The sequence below is a fragment of the Perissodus microlepis genome, chromosome 3 (genome assembly GCF_051167445.1).
Source record: "Perissodus microlepis isolate ML-2025 ecotype Zambia chromosome 3, ASM5116744v1, whole genome shotgun sequence".
NCBI lineage: Eukaryota > Metazoa > Chordata > Actinopteri > Cichliformes > Cichlidae > Perissodus > Perissodus microlepis.
Genome location: NC_140463.1, coordinates 2,159,061 through 2,179,902, shown reverse-complemented (window position 1 = coordinate 2,179,902; position 20,842 = coordinate 2,159,061). Strand labels below are relative to the sequence as shown.

Sequence of the window (20,842 nt, the reverse complement as noted above, 5' to 3'; positions counted from 1 at the left end):
AAATAGAAAACATTGTGAGACATCCATGTATGTTAGTAAAAATATGTGTACATGCAAATATGCACATACATATACAAGAGTGTACACATTCACACACAAGCACACATATGTGAACATAAAATACATGTATACGTTTGTACAAGTGCAAACCCAAGATGGTTTAATACAGGGGTCCCCAATCCCAGTCCACAAGGGCCGGTGTCCCTGCAGGTTTTAGATCTCACCCTAGGACATGATTAGTTCATTACCAGGCCTCTGGAGAACTTCAAGACAGTTATTTATCTATTTAAATCAGCTGTGATGGATCAAGGACACATCTAAAACCCGCAGGGACACCGGCCCTCGTGGACTGGGATTGGGGACCCCTAATTTAATAGGATTGTGTGGTCAACAGTGTCAAATGCTAAGGAGCTTGGAAAAAAAGCGTCTGGACTTCTTTAAGTTGCTTGAAGATGTCATATATCATGGATTGATTAATACCCAGAGTTACTTGCATTTATTTTATTTGAAATACGGTGAAATATCTTATTATTTTAGTTTTATTTATTTCATTTTAAAAAAAAGAGCAGTTAGAACTCAAAAGTCACAGCAGCACCCGCTGGACGTCAGAGGAACTGAACATGTCTCAGGTGAGTAAAGCACACACACACATACACACACACACACAGTACACCAGTTAAACTTTTATTTTGAAACAACAATAATCCATAATAACACTGATCAATAAGTGCTTTAACACCTGGGCATGGTGTTATAACATCAGGCTCCGCCCTTCAGGTGACCTGCTCTCCTATGTCAGAGGGTCAAGAAGAATCAATAACATCACAAATCAATACATGAAGAAACCAATTAGTTAAAAATCATTAATACATCAGAAAACAATCAATACTGATCACATGGAAACAAACACATCACATCTCCCCGTGTGTTATCAGTCACTATAGTAACCATCACAGTCGATGATGTCAGCAATGAATGATTAGCATGCAGCAGGGGGCGGGGCTTTGATCTCTCACCTGGACAGGAAAAAACCTTCACACAAAACTATTTGAATGTAGCCCCGCCCTAGGAACTGGCAGCCAATGAGATTAGAGGGACGGGGTTTTCACTATGGTAACTAAACCTACCCACACTTCCTTTATCCAGTGCAACAACTCAGCTATCTAATAGCTAACAGGCTAATGCTAACTATCTCAGCATGACTCATGAGCCAACAGCTAACAATGCTAAGTAGACTAGCTAAGGGCTAACGGCAGCAGCTGATTGGTTCAGATTGTCGAGTACTTTGATCCCTGATTAACGAGGATGATATGCTGATTGTAAAAATCTGTTTGAGTGGGTTCAAATCAACAAAATACTCCAAAAGATACTTCCAATAAACTCTGAAGGTAACTTCAGTCTCTAGACTGCATCATCACAATGACTCCACCCACAGCTGGTCAGCTCTGCCTTCCTACTGGTCAGAACTCCTGATTGTCATAATCTAAATATTGATTGGTTATTGGAAGTTTTATTGCTCTCACAGTGACCACAGTGTTCACTTTGCTGGTTTCAATAAAGTTATGTCACTCAAAAATAACATTTTATAAAGTTACAGCTGCTTGTCAGTAAAATTTCACTCAATAAAGTTTGACTGTTTTTGAAAAGCACAGCAGCTAACAAGCTAACAGTAGCACCGATTGGAAGACTTTTGTGACATCACCGTCACCTTCATCATCAGCATCGTCATTTTTTCCCAGCCTGCCTTTGGCATCTTCAAAACCCCTCTGACCTTTGACCCTGAGATTCATATTTCTATGACAACCGTCCAAAAGACACAAGGACAAAAAACCTTTAAAGAAAATCTATGACATCAGATGACGAGTCTGTCATCATCATCATCATCATTAGTATCATAGTCATCACAGTAGTGCAGTAAACAAACACACCAGTGTGGGTGTGTGGGTGGGTGTGTGTCAGTGCTCATTGGGCATGTGTCTTATGGTGTGAAAGATCCAGTCCATCTTCGTGCTCCAGCCGCCGTGGTGAGCGTCGTTCATCTGCTTGGTGAAGTACTCCAGTGCCTCCTGCTGGCTCTTCTCTGAATGACAGACAAATGGGTTAGAGACAGACTGGTTAAAGAAAAGACTTACAGGTCGTGTCCAAATTCATGTGGGCTGCATCCTCCTGAGGCCGCATTTGTAGACCGATTACGTCACAGCGATGCGCCGAAGGCTGTCCAAATTCGTAGACTCCTCCGAATGCAGCCGACAAATGCGTCCTCCTTTTCCCCAAATTTGAAGGATGGGTTGGGTGAGTCCTTCGTGGCCTACCATATCCCAGAATTCATAGCACGGCCCAGCCAAACTCCAGTTTCCGGCAATGGCGGCAGCTACAAAGTTTTAAAATTACTGGTATTAATCTAAGGAGCTTGGAAAGAAAAGCGTCTGGACTTCTTTAAGTTGCTTGAAGACGTTTCACCTCTCATCCGAGAAGCTTCTTCAGTTCTAAGGTCAAATGGTGGGGAGTCCCAGATTTAAACCTAGTGGGAGTTTCCCCCCAAAGAGGGACAAAGGACCCCCCAAAAAATAAACTTTTAACATATTTTCAGGCGAGAATGTGGGTGTATAAACTTCTAATATCTGCTCGGTTTATGAAGATATTGCATATTTGCAAAAGTGCTTTGGCGTTTTCGGAGACGTCTGTTACCCACCAGCTCGATGGCTAGCTGAGAGCTTGAGGGTCACTGAAGCCGCCGAGAACGGCACAACTCCCGGCACATCATTTTCAGATCACCGCGGACTTTCGCTACTCAGGTTAAACGTGATATATAAGTCACTTAGACAACCTAAAAATGTTATTGTTGGGCTTTTTTCAGTGTTTTATTTGTTCGTGAGTAAATCGGTTTGTCTGAGATTAAAGTTATTAGATTAGATAAAATAAAACTTTATTAATCCCCCGGGTGGTTTTCACACAGCTGAATAAACGTCAAACAGAAAACTGATTAAACAGAAGTGTGAGATGGTCGGCAATTTACGCAGAGTTTATTAAACTCCACTAAGACAGCAGTGATGCTAATCTGAAGGCTAGACCGTCCAATTTCCCCAGCCGTTTACTTCCGGCCTACCCGACCTTCTGAGGACCCGGCCCACGTAGACTGCGAAGACCGGGTCCTCAGGAGGACGCAGCCCATGAATTTGGATATGACCTTAGACAGGCCGGTTTATAGACAGATGGCTTAGAGACAGACGGGTTACAGACAGACGGGTTACAGACAGTTCCAAGTACTGAACTGAGTCCCTGTGATGGACAGGAGATGGTTGCTTAGAACAGGCACTCTGCTGCCACCATGGATTGGTGGAGTTCTAGACATCTACAGCATCATAATACCACCTGTCTCCTGCCCATCCGTCACCCCAGTCTTACCCAGGGCCAGGGTTTTCCTCAGGTAGGCAATGTCATCAAAGCTCTGCAGTTCAGGCATCCCGCAACCCAGCATAAGGGAGAAGAGATTGATGAAGAGGCTGGCGTGCTGACGGATGGCGAGGTATGCTTTGTAGCACATCTCCTGGAACCTAAACAGGTAGACAGGTAGAGTGAAGCGGGCTCAGAGGGAGACAGGAGGAGGTGCAAAGAGGAGGGACAGGGCACCTCTCGAACTCCTTGGTCTTGGTGGACTCCTGGATGCCTTTACTAATGACGATGAGGAAGTCCTGAGTAAGGACAAAGGGTACACGCTCCCTCTTGTAGCCAAATTTCTTCTTCTTGTGATCCAGGAAGTGACCAAAGTCAATGTGGAACAGCTGGAGAAGGCAGACAAAGAGTTAGGCGGCTGCAGTCCCAGGAAGAACTGTCAGGGCGTGGGGTCAGAGGCTCACCTGTCCATTCTCTTTCACCATAATGTTGGAGTTGTGGCGGTCTCCGATTCCCAGGATGAACGTGGCAACGCAGTAACCAGCACATGAGCGCGTGAACAGGTCGATGGCCCGATCGTACCTGTGGGACAGACAGGAAGTGAGCAGAGGGCAGACAGGTGTTCATGCAAACAGGTGTGCAGAGGGGTGTGCTCACGCTTCGCCGCGGTTCTTGTCTTTGATCCAGTGATGTAGCGTGTTGGAGTTGAACTGCAGCGCCCCCTTCAGGCCTCCCTTGCACTGAATCTGCATGATGGTGAAGCTGTTCTTCACAACCTCGATCAGACCCACGCAGTCACCGATGGAGAGGCATCCATAGGGCAACATGCTAATACACAAACACACGCTCTGTTAGCCAGGTGTTGGTGTGATGTCACAGCTAATGTCACGGGTTCTCACCGCAGGTCCAGACCCTGGTTCTGCCAGATGTTCTCCATGATTTTAATAATCTGCAACGTTAGCATATCCTGACGCAGGTCTGTAACAAAACACACTACGTTACCCACAGTGCCCTGGCACAGCTGTAAACAGCAGTAATACAGTTAGCGCCAAACTCGTTACCGTCTCCGTTCTTGAAGATGATCTCGTTGTTGGTGAAGAGAAGCTCGGACATGATGTCAGGGTTTTCCCAGTTCAGCCACAGGGGGCGCTTTGCCGAGGACATGATCCTGCACTCCTCCAGCCTAAAAGCACACGACACTTTTTAAACATTGTTTTACTTTGTTGTTTTTCAAGCCTGAAAACACGCTGATGCAGTCAGGAAGCTCTTTAAAGAATAAAACACTTAAAGTCAGTCAATATGCAGATGAATCACTTTTATATTTAGAAAACCCCACATTTCACTACCAAGAGCTATAAATATCCACACTGATCTTAGTCATAGTCACACACACTAAAAGATCTGGTCATGCAATGATCGGTCAGGTAGGAAGTCATGCAGTTATTTAACCAGTTATGCCTACCTGAGATTTCCCAGCTGGTGAACTGGATTCAGTGGAGAGACGAATCCCTGCAGAGCTTCCATGTAATCTGGACGAGACATGTGCTCAACCAGAAACTTCATCTGAGTCTGACAACCAATCGCAGTACAGAAACACACGTCACCGTCAGCCAATCACAAGTCAGATTTAAGTTTCTTTGTTTGTTTTCATACTTTCTGAGTCTCGTCCTTCTTCTCCTGCTTCAGCGTGTCGGTCAGATTCACCAGTTTATCCATGGCCTCTACCTGCACACACACACACACACACACACACACACACACACACACACACAGGTGTGTTAATAGCTCAGTTATGCACCGAACGACCAGGTGAGAGAAGCTTCGTTAATCACTGACACTGCTGTTTCACTCTGCTGCTCTGTGTTATTTTCACGCTCTATTCTGTGTTTAACCTCCTAATATTTTTCCAGGATGATACTTCCTGTGAGTATGTGTCCATGCTTCTGACTGGTCTTCCAAGGCTTCCTGGTTCCTGTGAACTATCTCACAGGTAGACTGATAAATCCTGGGCTGAGAGACACTTTTGTTGTGTGGTGATGATCTTAGGTTAAGAAAAACTAGATAAGGAGCTCATGTTGAACTGGACTCAGAAGACCAGGTGTGTCAGGGCTCACCTGTCTGTTCAGGTGCTTCAGGTACATCCCGCAGGCTCTGCAGAAAGCTTCCAGCAGCAGACCGAAGCGTCGGGAAACCGTCTTGTTGTGCATCTCTGACCTGTGAGAACACTTCCTGTTAGATTAAAAATGGCCAAACAGACGTGTTAGATCCCTCAGGTAAACACCAGGACATTTGCACTCACTTCAGGTGCCAGAAGAAGAAGTGCCCTATCCTCTGATTGGTCAGAGCTTTCTTTATCAGGAAACGGGCCAAAGGATTGTCCAGGTACATCTCATACTTCAACACCTGCAGAAAAGACCATGAGACAAAAAACGAAAGATAAGTGTATGTATGTGAGGTAGTACACAGACAGGTGAGGAGTCCAGGTGTGTCTGCAGTGTGCTGCAGAGGAATCTGTGTGAGGCACACAGCAGCAGGTGTGCAGACCATTTACCATTTCCCATTACCAGACGCACCTGTACAAGTTGCAACAGGTACTGCGACAGCTTGTCATCCGTCAGGCCCTGCACGAGGCAGCGCAGCGCAAACTCTCGGACCATCGGGTCGGGAAAGTTACAGTCCAACAACTCGAGAGCCGACTCGGGCTCCATCAGAGGCCACTCCTTCAACAGACAGTACATCTGAGGGAGGGGACAGGTGACAGAGAGACAGGTGAGTCAAAGTGAGGGTTTGAAGCATTTTTCCCTGACTGTGATGGGAAGTTCGGTACCTGAGAAACTTCGTCTCTGGAGTTCCATTTGACAGAAAGAAGCAGCTTAGGGAGAGACTCTGGGATGTTTACACAGTAATGTCTGCAGAGATACAGACAGGCAGAGACACAGGTAGACAAATGGGGAGAGACAGGTAGAGAAGGCAGGTGGACAGGAACATGCACAAACAGAGAGAGTCACATGAAGCTGCCAGACATCTAAAATCAGACAGACAGAAAGGTCCAGAAAGTTTCTGTGTCAAAGATCACGTTAGGTAAATCTGGGACTATTTAAACCTGTTCAAATATACCTGGATCAGAGGTTTAACTGTGGGTTCAGAACGTCACAGCGTTCAGAGGACATGCCTCCAAAAGTACACCTGCAGGGTGTTCACTCCATTACATTCATTCTCACCTGTGTCTCCAGAGGAAGTCCTTCTCCTGCTCCGAGAGCTCGTACAGCGGATCTCTGGAGCAGAGAGAGCGAAGCTGCTCGGCATCGCCTGATGAAACACTGCTGTCACAGGCCAAACGGCTGCTCTGAGGGAGAGGTGAGAGACGGGTGAGAGACAGGTAGTCTGAGGCAATCACTGAGTCTTCTGTATTTGGATCTGAGTCACAGGTAAACACTGACAAACTAAAACACACAACAACATCGGAAACACAAACTGCACAGGACTGCTGCTGCTCTTCGGTCGAGATGACACCTATAAAGATTACACCACAATTCCCAAAGAGGCAAAAAGAAGCCAAAGGCAAAACAGCTGGAGAACAGCTGGAAAGCAACTGTGTTCACTTTGAGGAAGACCCCGAAGAAGAGCACTGTTAATGGAAGGAGAGCACACAGGAAACCACTGCTGATAGATAGAGGACCTCTGGTAGAGGATCTTTGTAGAGGACCTCTGTAGAGGATCTTTGTAGAGGATCTCTGTAGAGGACCTCTGGTAGAGGACCTCTGTAGAGGATCTTTGTAGAGGACCTCTGTAGAGGACCTCTGGTAGAGGACCTGTGTAGAGGACCTCTGTAGAGGACCTCTGTAAAGGATCTTTGTGGAGGATCTTTGTAGAGGACCTCTGTAGAGGATCTCTGTAGAGGACCTGTGTAGAGGACCTCTGTAGAGGACCTCTGGTAGAGGACCTCTGTAGAGGACCTGTGTAGAGGACCAGTGTAGAGGACCTCTGTAGACGATCTCTGTAGAGGACCTCTGGTAGAGGACCACTGTAGAGGATCTTTGTAGAGGACCTCTGGTAGAGGACCTCTGGTAGAGGACCGCTGTAGAGGATCTTTGTAGAGGACCTCTGTAGAGGACCTCTGGTAGAGGACCTCTGTAGAGGACCTCTGTAGAGGATCTTTGTATAGGACCTCTGGTAGAGGACCTCTGGTAGAGGGCCTCTGTAGAGGACCTCTGTAGAGGATCTTTTTGTAGAGGACCTGTGTAGAGGACCTCTGTAGAGGATCTTTGTATAGGACCTCTGGTAGAGGACCTCTGGTAGAGGGCCTCTGTAGAGGACCTCTGTAGAGGATCTTTTTGTAGAGGACCTCTGTAGAGGACCTGTGTAGAGGATCTTTGTAGAGGACCTCTGTAGAGGACCTCTGGTAGAGGATCTTTGGAGAGGATCTCTGTAGAGGACCCCTGTAGAGGACCTGTGTAGAGGACCTCTGGTAGAGGATCTTTGTAGAGGACCTCTGTAGAGGATCTCTGTAGAGGACCTGTGTAGAGGACCTCTGTAGAGGACCTCTGGTAGAGGACCTCTGTAGAGGACCTGTGTAGAGGACCAGTGTAGAGGACCTCTGTAGACGATCTCTGTAGAGGACCTCTGGTAGAGGACCACTGTAGAGGATCTTTGTAGAGGACCTCTGGTAGAGGACCTCTGGTAGAGGACCTCTGTAGAGGACCTCTGGTAGAGGACCTCTGGTAGAGGACCTCTGGTAGAGGACCTATGTAGAGGATCTTTGTAGAGGACCTCTGTAGAGGACCTCTGGTAGAGGACCTCTGTAGAAGATCTTTGTAGAGGACCTCTGGTAGAGGACCTCTGGTAGAGGACCTCTGGTAGAGGACCTCTGGTAGAGGACCTATGTAGAGGATCTTTGTAGAGGACCTCTGTAGAGGACCTCTGGTAGAGGACCTCTGTAGAGGATCTTTGTATAGGACCTCTGGTAGAGGACCTCTGTAGAGGATCTTTTTGTAGAGGACCTGTGTAGAGGACCTCTGTAGAGGATCTTTGTATAGGACCTCTGGTAGAGGACCTCTGGTAGAGGACCTCTGGTAGAGGACCTGTGTAGAGGACCTCTGTAGAGGATCTTTGTATAGGACCTCTGGTAGAGGACCTCTGGTAGAGGGCCTCTGTAGAGGATCTTTTTGTAGAGGACCTCTGTAGAGGACCTCTGGTAGAGGACCTGTGTAGAGGACCTCTGTAGAGGCCCTCTGTAGAGGATCTTTGTAGAGGACCTCTGTAGAGGACCTCTGGTAGAGGACCTCTGGTAGAGGATCTTTGTGGAGGACCTGTGTAGAGGACCTCTGTAGAGGATCTTTGGAGAGGATCTCTGTAGAGGACCCCTGTATAGGACCTCTGTAGAGGATCTTTGTAGAGGACCTCTGTAGAGGACCTCTATAAAGGATCTTTGTGGAGGATCTTTGTAGAGGACCTCTGTAGAGGATCTTTGTAGAGGACCTCTGTAGAGGATCTCTGTAGAGGATCTTTGTAGAGGATCTCTGTAGAGGACCTCTGGTAGAGGACCTCTGTAGAGGACCTCTGTAAAGGATCTTTGTGGAGGACCTCTGTAGAGGACGTGGTCTGAGGATTTCACACACACACCAAACCGCAGGGGGCAGAGAGGGAGTTTTTAATGTTGTAGTTACCAGGCCGTGGCAGTAGTTGTAGCCCAGCTCTCTGCTGATGGTCCAGTTGGCGTGCTCTTCAATCTGCTGCTCGTCAGGAAAAACAACGATCTGATTGAACCAGGAGAACTCCAGCTCCACGCAGGGGGTCTCCTGCAGACCACAACACCATCATTAAATACTTACTTCAGGATCAGACACATTTCTACTGTCTGAGAGAACTTGTTGGGTACCTTGTTGGGATTTGAACCCGCGACTCCAATGGGGTTGAGCAGGTCCTCTAGGCCATGGGGAACAGGCCACAGGCTGAGAGCCACCTTACCACAGACCAGGATGTCCTTGTAGTCAAACAGGTTTACATTCCCCCAGGCCAGAGGGCAGTGCTCCTGTGAGACAGGTGAGACAGAGGATGTGTCCTGGCACCTCCCCTTCTATCGAGCATGCATCGATGGTCATTTCACCTGATGTAAAATGTGCTGTTCTTATTTAAACAGCTGACTCTGAATTGAATCTAACAATAAAAATAATTAAATCCAGGAGGAAACAAAAACAGCATGTTGATACGAGGAGATCTTGACAGCTGCTCCAACAATGATCTGATTATATTTGAAGTATTAGTTCAGTTCTCTTCCAAACCCCAGCAGCTGTCTGCGGTAGGTTTAAGTATCTACTAAAATAAAATAAAAGCTTTCTAACCTCTTTGTTTCTATTGAATAAGCAGCATGAACTGTGCATACATGTGTACAGTTTTTAGCTGTTCACATCTGACTGTGAAGCAGATGATATGTAAAAGGGAATTTTGCAAAATACTTTAAAAAGATTTTTTCCTTAAAGAAATCTATTACTTTGTGCAGTTTTTTATATCATGTGTAATTTCCATTGCACATAGCAATCACAGTTAAATTAAAGGGCGGTGACAGTAGAAACAATGGAGCTGAGCTGTGATGTCATCAAGTACACGCCTGTTCCAACATTAGAACGATCGCCGCGTCCTCCAGTTCTCAGGAACTCCAGATTCCCGTGGGAACTTCAGAAGTACGAGTGGGACGAGTACGGACTTGCGTACTTGAGTACTGAGAAACGCCCTGAGACAGGTTCAACCAGGCAGTCTTACTACACAGATCACCTGTACTCCCTTCTTTCCTACCTCCTTAGCGCCTTTCCTTCCCTTCACAGAGCAGATAGACAGGCAGAGTCTGGCTGAACGAGGGAGGTCAGCCAGGTAGATGTCATAGGTCAGCCATTCATTCCACCTGAAGACAGACAGGTAAGAGTTAGCTGAACAGACAGGCAGGTAAAAGGAACGACAGGAGGGGGGCAGATGTTTTAACGTGTGTGTTTGGGTGTGTCGTACCTGGGGTTGGAGCAGGGCACTCTCTGGGTGTTGACGTTGTCACAGAGCGGCTCTCCTCCGTGATAGATCCCTGTCCTCACATAGATCTACACACACACAACAAAATCCTATCTGATGTTTTGGTGGGACTGATCCAACCATCCACCCAAACATCCAGACATCTAATCCAGTCCAGTGAACCGACCCCCAGTCCTCCCTCTCTCCAGCTCAGAACCTCTGCAGAGTCCTGGGTCTCCTCCTGCTACGACCCTGTGAGTCCTTCTTTGAACATTAAAGCTTCTCAAAGCACGTAATAATTACTGGAGTCAGGGCTGATGCTTGATCATGATAACACCTGTTAGACCCCACATGTGATGCAGCAGGTCCAGGCAGCGAGTACCGACTCACCTTATCGATGTCTCTGATGTTCACGTTCACGTACGTGGCGCAGAGCAGCCGGACTCTCAGCAGAGTGTTGAAGGCCCACAAGGAGCGAGGAGGAGAACCGTCGCCTCCTCCTGGACAGGGAGACGGCTGAGGAGTCCGACGGCTGAAACACACACAGCTCAAGTCACCTCCTGTCCTGTGTCCTGTGATACCTGCAGGTGTGACACCTGTGACGGCCATACCTGTAGGAAGGCGTGACGAAGCCTGAGGCAGGAAGCTGAGAGTAGAGGCTGTCTTTGGACACGAGCATCAGGTGAGGAAGACGTCCCACGATGATGCAGGAGCGGATGTACTGCAGACACACAGGTGAGGAACTGAAGATCACCTAATCCTGGATGACACTTTAAGCAGACGAGGATCAGAGAGCCAGCAGAGAGAGCTGAGGCTTCAGCAGGTATGTCCCTGATGATTGGCTACAGTGGACCCCTCCAAATCAGCTCCGCCCTCTGTGTTTGGATTCATTCTAACCTGACACTCTCAGAAAAATCTCAACAAGCTCACGTTGGACAGTCTCACCTGTCCTGTACGGGACATTAATGTGAACTATGGGCAGCAGGTAGGTCAGGTGTAGGACAAACTGTGACAGGTGCAGTGAAGCCACAGGATCAGCTGTTACCTTATACTGACTGAGAGGAAACTTCTCCAGCAGGTACTCATCGCAGCCACACACCTGAGAGGCACACAGGGAGGGAGACAGGTGAGTCGTCAGGTGTGGGGGCAGACAGGTAGACACAGACAGACAGGCGTACCTTAAGGATGTACTGGCCCTGGTACTCCTGAACGCAGAGGCGGAGCTGCTGAGGTGAAAGGTGCATCGATCGGCTTTTCTTCCTGATGGACTCGGCGATCAGCTGCTCAGGTAAACTGTCATGACTAACCTGCACACACACACAGCTGGTGACTACCTCACTTCCTGTTCTGATTGTTTCAGGAACCAGCTCAGTATCCAGGTTTACCTTCAAGGTGTACTTCTGTTTGGAGTTTGATGGAGACACGATCACCCAGATGGTCACAATCAGGCGCCCTGCACAGACAGGTACAGGAAGTCAGACAGGTATAGAGAGTGAAACAGGAAGAGACGCAGGTAAGCAGGTTCTGGGCCCAATGAGACAGGTGTGTGACAGGTAGACAGGTACAGGAGTATGAGGTGCCGTAAGGGACATTATTACTGAAACGCTCTCACACACACTACTTTAAGGTGTCTCGGATAGATACAGTACAATAAAACCAGTACTGCTACCAAAAAAACAGATTTATTCATAACACACGGGAAAAGACCCAGGGAAACCGAGTTAACAATATAAACGATATAAAAATAAAAAAACGATAAAAACCCTGAAAACCATAAATTTCAAACTCAAGCCTCGACTCTTGCGACCCAAACGACTCACAGACCGGTACTGGTCCAGGACCTGGGGGTTGGGGGCGGCTGTGCTTGTAGCCTAAGTGAAGCAGACGCATTACTTAACAATACTGTAGCTTTCTTGAATGGATTCAAGGTGCAACAGGGAATTCGGCAAGCATGTCCTGTTTCCCCTAAGCTTTTTATATTGGCAACTCAGTTGTTAACACTGTTAATCAAAACTTCTAACGACATACAAGGAATATAAATTTTTAATAAAGACTTCAAAATAAGTCAATTCACAGATGATACATCTATGTTTTTGAAAGATAAATACGTGGTAGAGAAAACTAAATTTTCTCGTCCCTACCCTCACCTATGGCCACGAGCTGTGGGTAGTGACCGAAAGAACGAGATCGCGGATACAAGCGGCAGAAATGAGCTTCCTCCGAAGGGTGGCTGGCCTCTCCCTTAGAGATAGATTGAGAAGTTCGGCCATCCGGGAGGGGCTCAGAGTAGAGCCGCTGCTGCTCCACATCGAAAGGAGCCAGCTGAGGTGCTCCGGGCATGTCCCACCGGGAGGAGGCCCCCGGGGCAGACCCAGGACACGCTGGAGAGATTATATCTCCTGGGAACGCCTTGGTGTTCCCCCGGATAAGCTGGAGGAGGTGGCTAGGGAGAGGGAGGTCTGGGCTTCTCTGCTTAGGCTGCTGACCCCGCGACCCGGCCCCGGATAAAGTGGATGAAGATGGATGGATGGCTTCTCGTTTATCTCTCAGTATCAAAAAATGTGAACTTCTCCCGATTCATACAAGCTCCGACTCCTCAATAGCTTTGGTTACAGTTGAATCTAAAGTTAAATATATAGGGCTGATAATATCTAAAAAAAGCCCAATTAGCAGAAAAGACACTAATATTTCTAACTGTATCATGGAGATGAAGAAATCACTTAGCCACTGGTTAATCAGAGACTATTTTTGGCAGAAACATCCTATCTAAAGCTGGAGGCATCTCCAAATTGATTTATCCTTGTCACTCTCTATATATCTCCTCTAAAAGCATTAACACAGAAAAATGTTGTTATTTTATTTTATTTTTTTTTCTAGTCATGTGTGTTTGCCTTATTTTTTGTGTTGTATTTGCAATGTTTTTTTGTATTTTTTATTTTCATGTGTGTGTGGTTTTTTTTGGGGGGGTTTTTCTGTTGTTTGTTTGTTTTTTCTTTTTTCTTGCTTTGTTTGTTTTTTCTTTTTGTTTTCTTTTTTGTTTTTCTTTTTTTTCCTACCGGGCCTGAGGGATAGGGGTTCTAAGGGGTAAACTGGTGTAAGCAATTACTAGACATGTGAGTGTGTCATTAATCTGTATTCTAATATTTCAGTCCAAACAGTCACTGTGAAACTTACTTGTCTGTTGTTTAACAATTCTGTGTGTTTCTATTTTTCTTTGTTGCTTTAAATCAATAAAAATATATTTGAGAAAAAACATTAACACGGTTATTTTCCAATTTTTGTGGAGGAATAATAATAATAATTACATTGAAAGATCTCAGCTTGTGAAGGAATACAATACAGGTGGTATCAAAACTGCAGAATTTGAATTTTTGGTTGGCACCATCAGAATTAAATGGTTAAAATCTTGTCTGTCACAGCCAGACTCTACATAGAGCCCACGATCCTTGTTTAATAAAACAGGAGGATTAGACTTTATTTTGAAATGTGATTTTGAGGTAAATAAAATCCCCATCAAGATATCAAACTTTCCAAAACAGACTTTGCATTTTTGGGAAAATGAGATTTACCCACAACTTCTCCCCATAATTCAACCTTATGGAATAATAGGGTAATAACACTTAATCAAAAATCAGTTTTCAAGAGTGACTGGTTTGAACAAAAAGATTATATTCATAACAGATTTGTTGATGATAACGGTGTCATTCTAAGTTACACAGACCTTTCAGAAAAATATTGTCTAAACTCAAAGAGAATATAACAAATTTTGTGAACTGGTCCCTCTGCCTCTGCTTCATTTGATTAAAATTTTATGATATACAATAATTTCTCATCAGTGCTCCCAAATTTATTGCTAGGGCAATGTCAGCTGTTTGATAAAAATGCAATAATAGATTTATTAGTAGTTTCTTCAAAGACAAAATATTTCATAGTTACAACAGAATGGTTACATTGCATGGTTGTAATTCAGTTATTTCATATACACTGGATAAAGCATACTAACAATTCATGAAATAGCCTATTCTACCTAAAGTTAAAGAAACACACTTTAAAGTAATAAACAAAATGAATCCTGTGGCAGAATTTCTAATAAAGAGCTTTGGCTTTGAGGTGGATCAGTGTTCTTTTTGTACTGATGACAATGAAACCCTACAACATCTTTTTTTTCTATGCCCTATCGCACAACGTATTTGGTGCAACTTAAAAAATTGGATTTCCCTAAATATTAATAATGTGCCACTATTTGAATTACATCATAATTTTTTTTATATGGATCATCTAGCATTGGGTGTCTCAGACATTATTAACATCATCATACTTTTGAGCAGTGTTGGTCAAGTTACTTGAAAAAAGTAATCAGTAACTAATTACTGATTACTTCCCCCAAAAAGTAATCCCATTACTTTACTGATTACTTATTTTCAAAAGTAATTAATTACTTAGTTACTTAGTTACTTTTTAAAAACACGATTTACAACCTGAATAGGTGATAAAGTGATAGATCTTTCAGCCCAATTCTACTTTTTCTGCATAATCCATCATACAAAATGTAATCAAATGGAAAAGTCTCTTTTTAAAACTTGTTTTATTAGTTTTAATCTTTTAACTTTATGCATCAAGCAAAAATTAAATTATCTGCACCATTCTCTGACTGGAAGAAATTAGTTTAATATTTAAACCTATTTTCTGCACATTCCAGCACATAAAATAAAATATTTTTTTTGTTTACACTCAGTCTTTCAAATAGATGCAAGTAAAACACAGCAGAAAATAAATAAAACCAAAGACTAGCGGTCCTGTTGCTCTATTTTCACCTGTAAAGCAGGAGTGGGGCAGGCGAGGTTTACCCTGGTGCAGGTGAGCCGCAGCGGTCAGTGGAAGAATCTGCGAGTTTCTCTGTGAGTTTCCCATTACGTCGTAGCTACTCGGTGCTTGCTTGGAAGTTTAGGGGTTTTTTTCGCTGTAAAAAGAAGTTTTCTTCCCACGCACAGCGGACGCTAATGTTTTTGTCACTTTTTATGGAATCAAACTTAAAGTAAGGTCAGTACTTCCACGCTTTAAACGCTGCACGCTCATACTCTCTCCTGCACTCGATATATGATCCATTGTTGATCTGCACACAGCTGTTGTCACAAACCTCGCACTTGCTAACGTCACTGTCATGAGACATTCTCGCAAAAAAATCACGGTTTTAGTAACGCAGTAACGCAGCGTTCCTACGGGAAAGTAACGGTAATCTAATTACCGTTTTTGCAATAGTAATCCCTTACTTTACTCGTTACTTGAAAAAAGTAATCTGATTACAGTAACGCGTTACAAGTAACGCGTTACAAGTAACGCGTTACTGCCCATCTCTGCTTTTGAGTAAATATCATATCCATTGTGCTAAATGGAGGAACGCTAAGCTTCTCTCCCTGGTTTTATTGATGATTTTAAGATTTTCTTTGCTAAAAAAGACAAAAAGCACATATGGCAAAAAAATAACCAGGATAATGCCCGTCTGCTATTCTAAATTTGACTTATGCTGGGGCTAATATATTGTTAAGTAATGCAGCTGCTTCACTTAGGCAGGTTGCTGAGTAGACATCTGTGTAGTGGTTTGTTTGAAATCTACCACTTTTTCCTTCAGTTTCCTTGTCAAGAAACAACTTCCTGTTCAACTGAAACAACTTCCTGTTCAACTGAAAGGTTTTTCAGTAGTGTGTGTGAGAGTGTTTCAGTAATAATGTCCCTCACGGCACCTCACACAGGAGAGACAGGTACAGGGTGGTTCTGGGCCCAGCAGGTTTAGGAGTACCTTTGTCCAGCTTGCTATAGATGTGCTGGGGCAGCTGGGGACTGGACTCCACGTTGGGGGGGTAAACGTAGAGCGCCTGGCTGTGGGCCCCCCCTCCTTCCCGTTCCTCCATGGCCTCTCTGCACACGCTCAGTATGGAACGGCGGAAGTCTTGGACCTCCGGGTCCTTCATCATCTCAAACTCGCAGACCGGCATCCCGATGGCGAAACCTGTGGGGGGAGGAGTCTAAAGGGTTGATGACTTGACTATGAGGTCATAGTGTGATTACATGTGATGGGGCGTTCCCTTACCAATCTCACGGTTCAGGATTTTCTCCTCACGGTTGCCGAGGGGCTCGATGACCTTAAGGATGGGGTGGAACAGGCGCAGGTCGCACAGCCGCCTCGTCTCATCGTAAAACTCCTCCCTCTCAGCCTCCTGGGTCACGCCCACAAAGATGTAGCACGACTCCTCCTGGCCAATCGGAGACCGGAATTTATAGTTGGACTGAGATAGAAGGAAGGGGCGGGGTCAAAGTTAAGAGCGTATACCTGCAGCAGGTGGTACAGGGGGTACTTCCTGGCCTCGGAGAAGAGCTGCTGCTTGATACTGATGAGAGGAGTTTCCCTCAGACACTCCAGGCTAACCATCATACCTGAGGAATGTCATGGAAACAGCATGGAAACGCCATGGAAACGCCACGGAAATACAATCCAACAGAAACACAAATATTACAGGTGAGCTGAAAGAGGACGAAGGTAAGCCTGTACGAGTGAAGCTTGTGTTCAGTCTTAAAAACAAAGCTGTGACGTCACGATGTCATCTGTTGTCCGACATCATGACGTCACAGAGCTACACCCAAGCTTACATCCGCCCGTGGCTGTACCGTTAGGCAGGCAGCAGTCCACCAGGATCCGGGGGGGCATCAGGTGGAGCCCCCATAGTTCCCCTGACGATGGCCTGGGCACCATGGTAACCAACAGTCACACCTCACCTCAGTGCTGGGCTACCTGTGAAAAGAGAGAGAGCTGCGGCTCAGCAGAGGGCAAACAGCAGGGGTCAGAGGTCACTCTGGAACAATTCCACAGGTACAACTGTTGGGTGAGGCCCGTACCTGTGGGCGGAGTCACGTAACCTGAAACTAGACTTGATAAAACAAGAAAGTGAGACTAATTTTGATCACGTCTTGGCCTCCTCTTTAGCCCCGCCCCCTCTCCTTTGCTACCCAGCCTTTGTACTTTGTTTGGGTGTGTTTGTCCTCTTTGATAACAGGAGGTTTATCAGAGAGTGAGCCGGTGTCCTCCTACGAGCCGTAACGATGTTCAGAGGACGGGTTTGTCTATGAACAGCTGCAGTTATAAGAAATATCATCCTCTGTGAGGGCTCCTAAAAATCTGTATGAGTTTCTATGGTAACATGTTACATACATCATAATGAAAGTGTCACATGACAGGCCACGCCCATATGAGAACACCTGGAAAAAAACAGGTGCTACAGCTGCTGGGTCACATGATTCTCAGCTACAGTGAACAGATGCTGAATGAACAGAGCAGCGTCACTGACGGAGCGTTTGTATTGGTCCACAGGTAAAGTGGAAGGGCTAATGTGTGTTATCTGAGCACAGGTGATCTGATGTTCGCTAAAAACAGGGAAACATTTTATCAGTGAAGCGGACAATGAGACGATTTATGGCTGCAGAACAGAAATAATCACTGGAATTTATCGAGGAAACCTGGAAACAAAAGGAGGGACCGCTGGAGATTTGCAGACGCACTGACGAGGAATCAGTGGAAAATGACACAATGTATACACACAGGAGAGGATGACAGAGGAAGAAACACACGGAAAAACAGCTGGAACGAATTAGACTAAATGAGACGGGGAGGCGAAAACCACAGCGCTGAACGTGGGACGCAAGACTGTCAAAATAAAACAGGAAACACTGAGAGGCAGACTTAAGACACACAGGCTTGACACATCACAAGATGGACAAACAGGGAGTCAAGGATGAGACACAAGGAGAGGAACAGACGAAACACAGTGACACGACTAAGACACAAAGGGACGAGGGAGCGAGACACAAACACAGAGACACGATAGACTCTTACACACAATGAAGACACAGCTCAAGCACACTTGGTCCACGCTGAGAGTGGGGTCATCCTGTAATCTCTTACGAACTACCTCCAACGCTTCCCTGACTGGGATGCAAGTGGAGACAGATGTAACGTCGTACGAGACCATCATGACACCTCTCACCTCTCAACAAAATCCAGGGTGTTCTGGATGTGGTGTTCAGAGCCCAGCAGCAGGTTGACGATCAAAGCCAGGAACCTGGAGATGTTGTAGGCGACTGAGCTGATCATACAGAAAGTTTGTCTTAGAGGTGCATCCTGTTAAAATGTCTCGATCACGCTCAGTCATCACGTAAGTACATCCTCGAACGCTGTGAGGTCAGTGTTTGATCAACTCTCTGTGAATGGTACTCATAGCTGTGGTCAGTTTGCATATTAACGATCACAAGCTGACCTCCCAGTTCCTTCAGTGGGCTGGTTTCAGTCATTGTGCAAACGTCCTGTTTAAAGGAAACCTGCAGTCAGCTGAGACTGAAGAAGTCACCTGATGATGATGAAACGTTTCTCCCACTGAACGTCCAGATGAACAGAATCACCCTTTGAGATCGCTCAGATTATTCACTGTTAGATTAAATGTCTTCAATCGTCATCTGATAACATCTGCGGAGTAGTGACACAAGAGTCATGTGATCCATGAAACGCTCCTCTTAGATTGGTCAGATGCTGCCGGCCCCGCCTCTTCATGCAAGTGCGCAGCGAGAACCATGATTTAACTTAAGAGTCATCCTGGGTGACTGAGAACCTTCACAGACATCCTCATGTGCTGTTGTTGTTGTTTTCCCAACCAGGCCGTCAAACAAAGGAAATAGGACGGACACACACACACACACACACACACACACACACACACACACACACACACACACACACAGTCAGGACAAAGCAGGGGTGTGTGTGTGTGTGTGTGTGTGTGTGTGTGTGTGTGAGGAAGCAGACTTCCTGGGGTTGTTTTCCTGTTGACCGGCTGCTTTAATGCAACAGCAGTTATTTCTCTCAGAGTCTCAGAGCATGACGAGGCGATCAGAGGTCAGAGGTCAGCTCCTGCTGTGAGGAGCTCACACTGTTACTGTGTTACAGACTCCTGCAGAGGAGAAGATGGAGGAGCTGATCAGCTGTTTGAGGCCCGCCAGACGCAGAGGAAGTGACCTGTGAACCAGGGCTGCTGGTTTGAATCCCATAGGTCACCATGGGCAGAAACATGACGATGAATGAAGCGCTGACAGGTCAGAGGTCAAAGTATCACTGAGGATAAAAACAAACCAGCCAAAGATTCTGAACGACCAACCTGAGGAGGTCCACACACATCCCAGACTGTGATCTAACGGACAGGAGAGCATTTCTGACAGAACCAGTAGCACTTAAAGAGATACAGAGGGAACCCTAGAGAACCCCAGAGAACCTCACAGAACCTCACAGAGAGCTACATCCACCCCAACCTCACAGAGAACCCCAAAGAACCTCACAGAGAGCTACATCCACCCCAACCTCACAGAGAACCCCAAAGAACCTCACAGAGAGCTACATCCACCCCAACCTCACAATAATGTGACAGAGGTCTAAACAGAGAACCCCAGAGAACCCCAAAGAACCTCACAGAGAGCTACATCCACCCCAACCTCACAATAATGTGACAGAGGTCTAAACAGAGAACCCCAGAGAACCCCAAAGAACCTCACAGAGAGCTACATCCACCCCAACCTCACAATAATGTGACAGAGGTCTAAACAGAGAACCTCAGACAGGTGTAAACAGTTTTTAACAATCTGAACAAGAACTCTGCTGTTGTTGTTTCACAGCGATGTGCTAACAATCAGCACAAACATGTCAAACAAAATGACCTGATTTCAGAATAAAATAAACATTTGTTTATATATTTTACAAACAGGTTTGAGGAATTTTCACAATAAAGTTCTAAAAAGATTAAAAGTTGTAAATGGAGTCAGAGTCATGCTTTATCATGTAAATGTGGACGTTCATCGATCACGAGGCTTCTGTCAGCAGGAAGCTGATTATACTGTTTGTTTATTTTGAAAATCTCAGCTGCAGCTTAAACAAACAAAAGCTCTACAGTCACGTGACCCGCAGACATCCCACTGACTGATGACATCACGCAGGTAAAAACAGGAAGCGCCGGCTGATGTAACAAACCAGCCCTCCTCCTCTCCGTGACCTCAGACTAGGAAATGGTTACCATGACAACAGGAGTGGGAGCATCCATGAAAAAAGGAGGAGAGTCTTTGTTCCTACCTGGGGGCGAGCCCGAGGGTCCAGCGGTGCCGCATCCTGTCAGTCCATTCGTCCAGTCTGTTCGTCTGTCTGCGAGTCTTTGTCTGTGCTCGCGTGTCCGCCCCCCTCAGCTGATCCCGTCGGACACACAGACAGACGCCGTCCCTCCGTCGGAGGCACTGAAACTGTCTGTCTGTCCGTTTGCAGCGGGCTGAGCAGCAGCAGCAGCAGCAGGAGGAAGTGGCTTCTCCCGGAGCCACAGAACAATGTGCGGCTGAGGAGGAGGAGGGTGTGTGTGTGTGTGTGTGTGTGGGG

At 46.0% G+C, this 20,842-nt stretch overlaps 1 protein-coding gene across 1 annotated transcript; it reads right to left on the bottom strand.

Annotated features, from left to right (window-relative positions):
* Positions 1–671: 671 nt before the first annotated feature.
* On the bottom strand, positions 672–20,807 carry LOC146389400 (phosphatidylinositol 4,5-bisphosphate 3-kinase catalytic subunit alpha isoform). Its single transcript, XM_084910231.1, has 28 exons — positions 20,549–20,807; positions 17,053–17,176; positions 16,718–16,821; positions 16,478–16,640; positions 16,187–16,396; positions 11,775–11,842; positions 11,568–11,696; positions 11,435–11,488; positions 11,001–11,110; positions 10,780–10,921; positions 10,393–10,478; positions 10,186–10,291; positions 9,272–9,424; positions 9,060–9,191; positions 6,615–6,739; positions 6,221–6,302; positions 5,967–6,131; positions 5,693–5,796; positions 5,508–5,607; positions 5,047–5,118; positions 4,856–4,962; positions 4,455–4,576; positions 4,293–4,371; positions 4,051–4,221; positions 3,858–3,975; positions 3,631–3,782; positions 3,406–3,554; positions 672–2,080 (listed from the first exon to the last, which is right to left on the bottom strand). Exons 2-28 carry the CDS (start codon positions 17,135–17,137, stop codon positions 1,956–1,958), a joined length of 3,213 nt encoding a protein of 1,070 aa, XP_084766357.1. The 5' UTR covers positions 17,138–17,176; positions 20,549–20,807; the 3' UTR covers positions 672–1,955.
* Positions 20,808–20,842: the final 35 nt, after the last annotated feature.

Coding starts and splice junctions, on each gene's coding strand:
- LOC146389400 (XM_084910231.1), bottom strand. CDS start 17,137: ATGGTGCCCAGGCCATCGTCAGGGGAACTATGGGGGCTCCACCTGATG. Junction 16,641..16,717: donor CCCTGTACCACCTGCTGCAG/GTATACGCTCTT, acceptor CCGATTGGCCAG/GAGGAGTCGTGCTACATCTT. Junction 9,192..9,271: donor CGGGTTCAAATCCCAACAAG/GTACCCAACAAG, acceptor TGTGGTCTGCAG/GAGACCCCCTGCGTGGAGCT.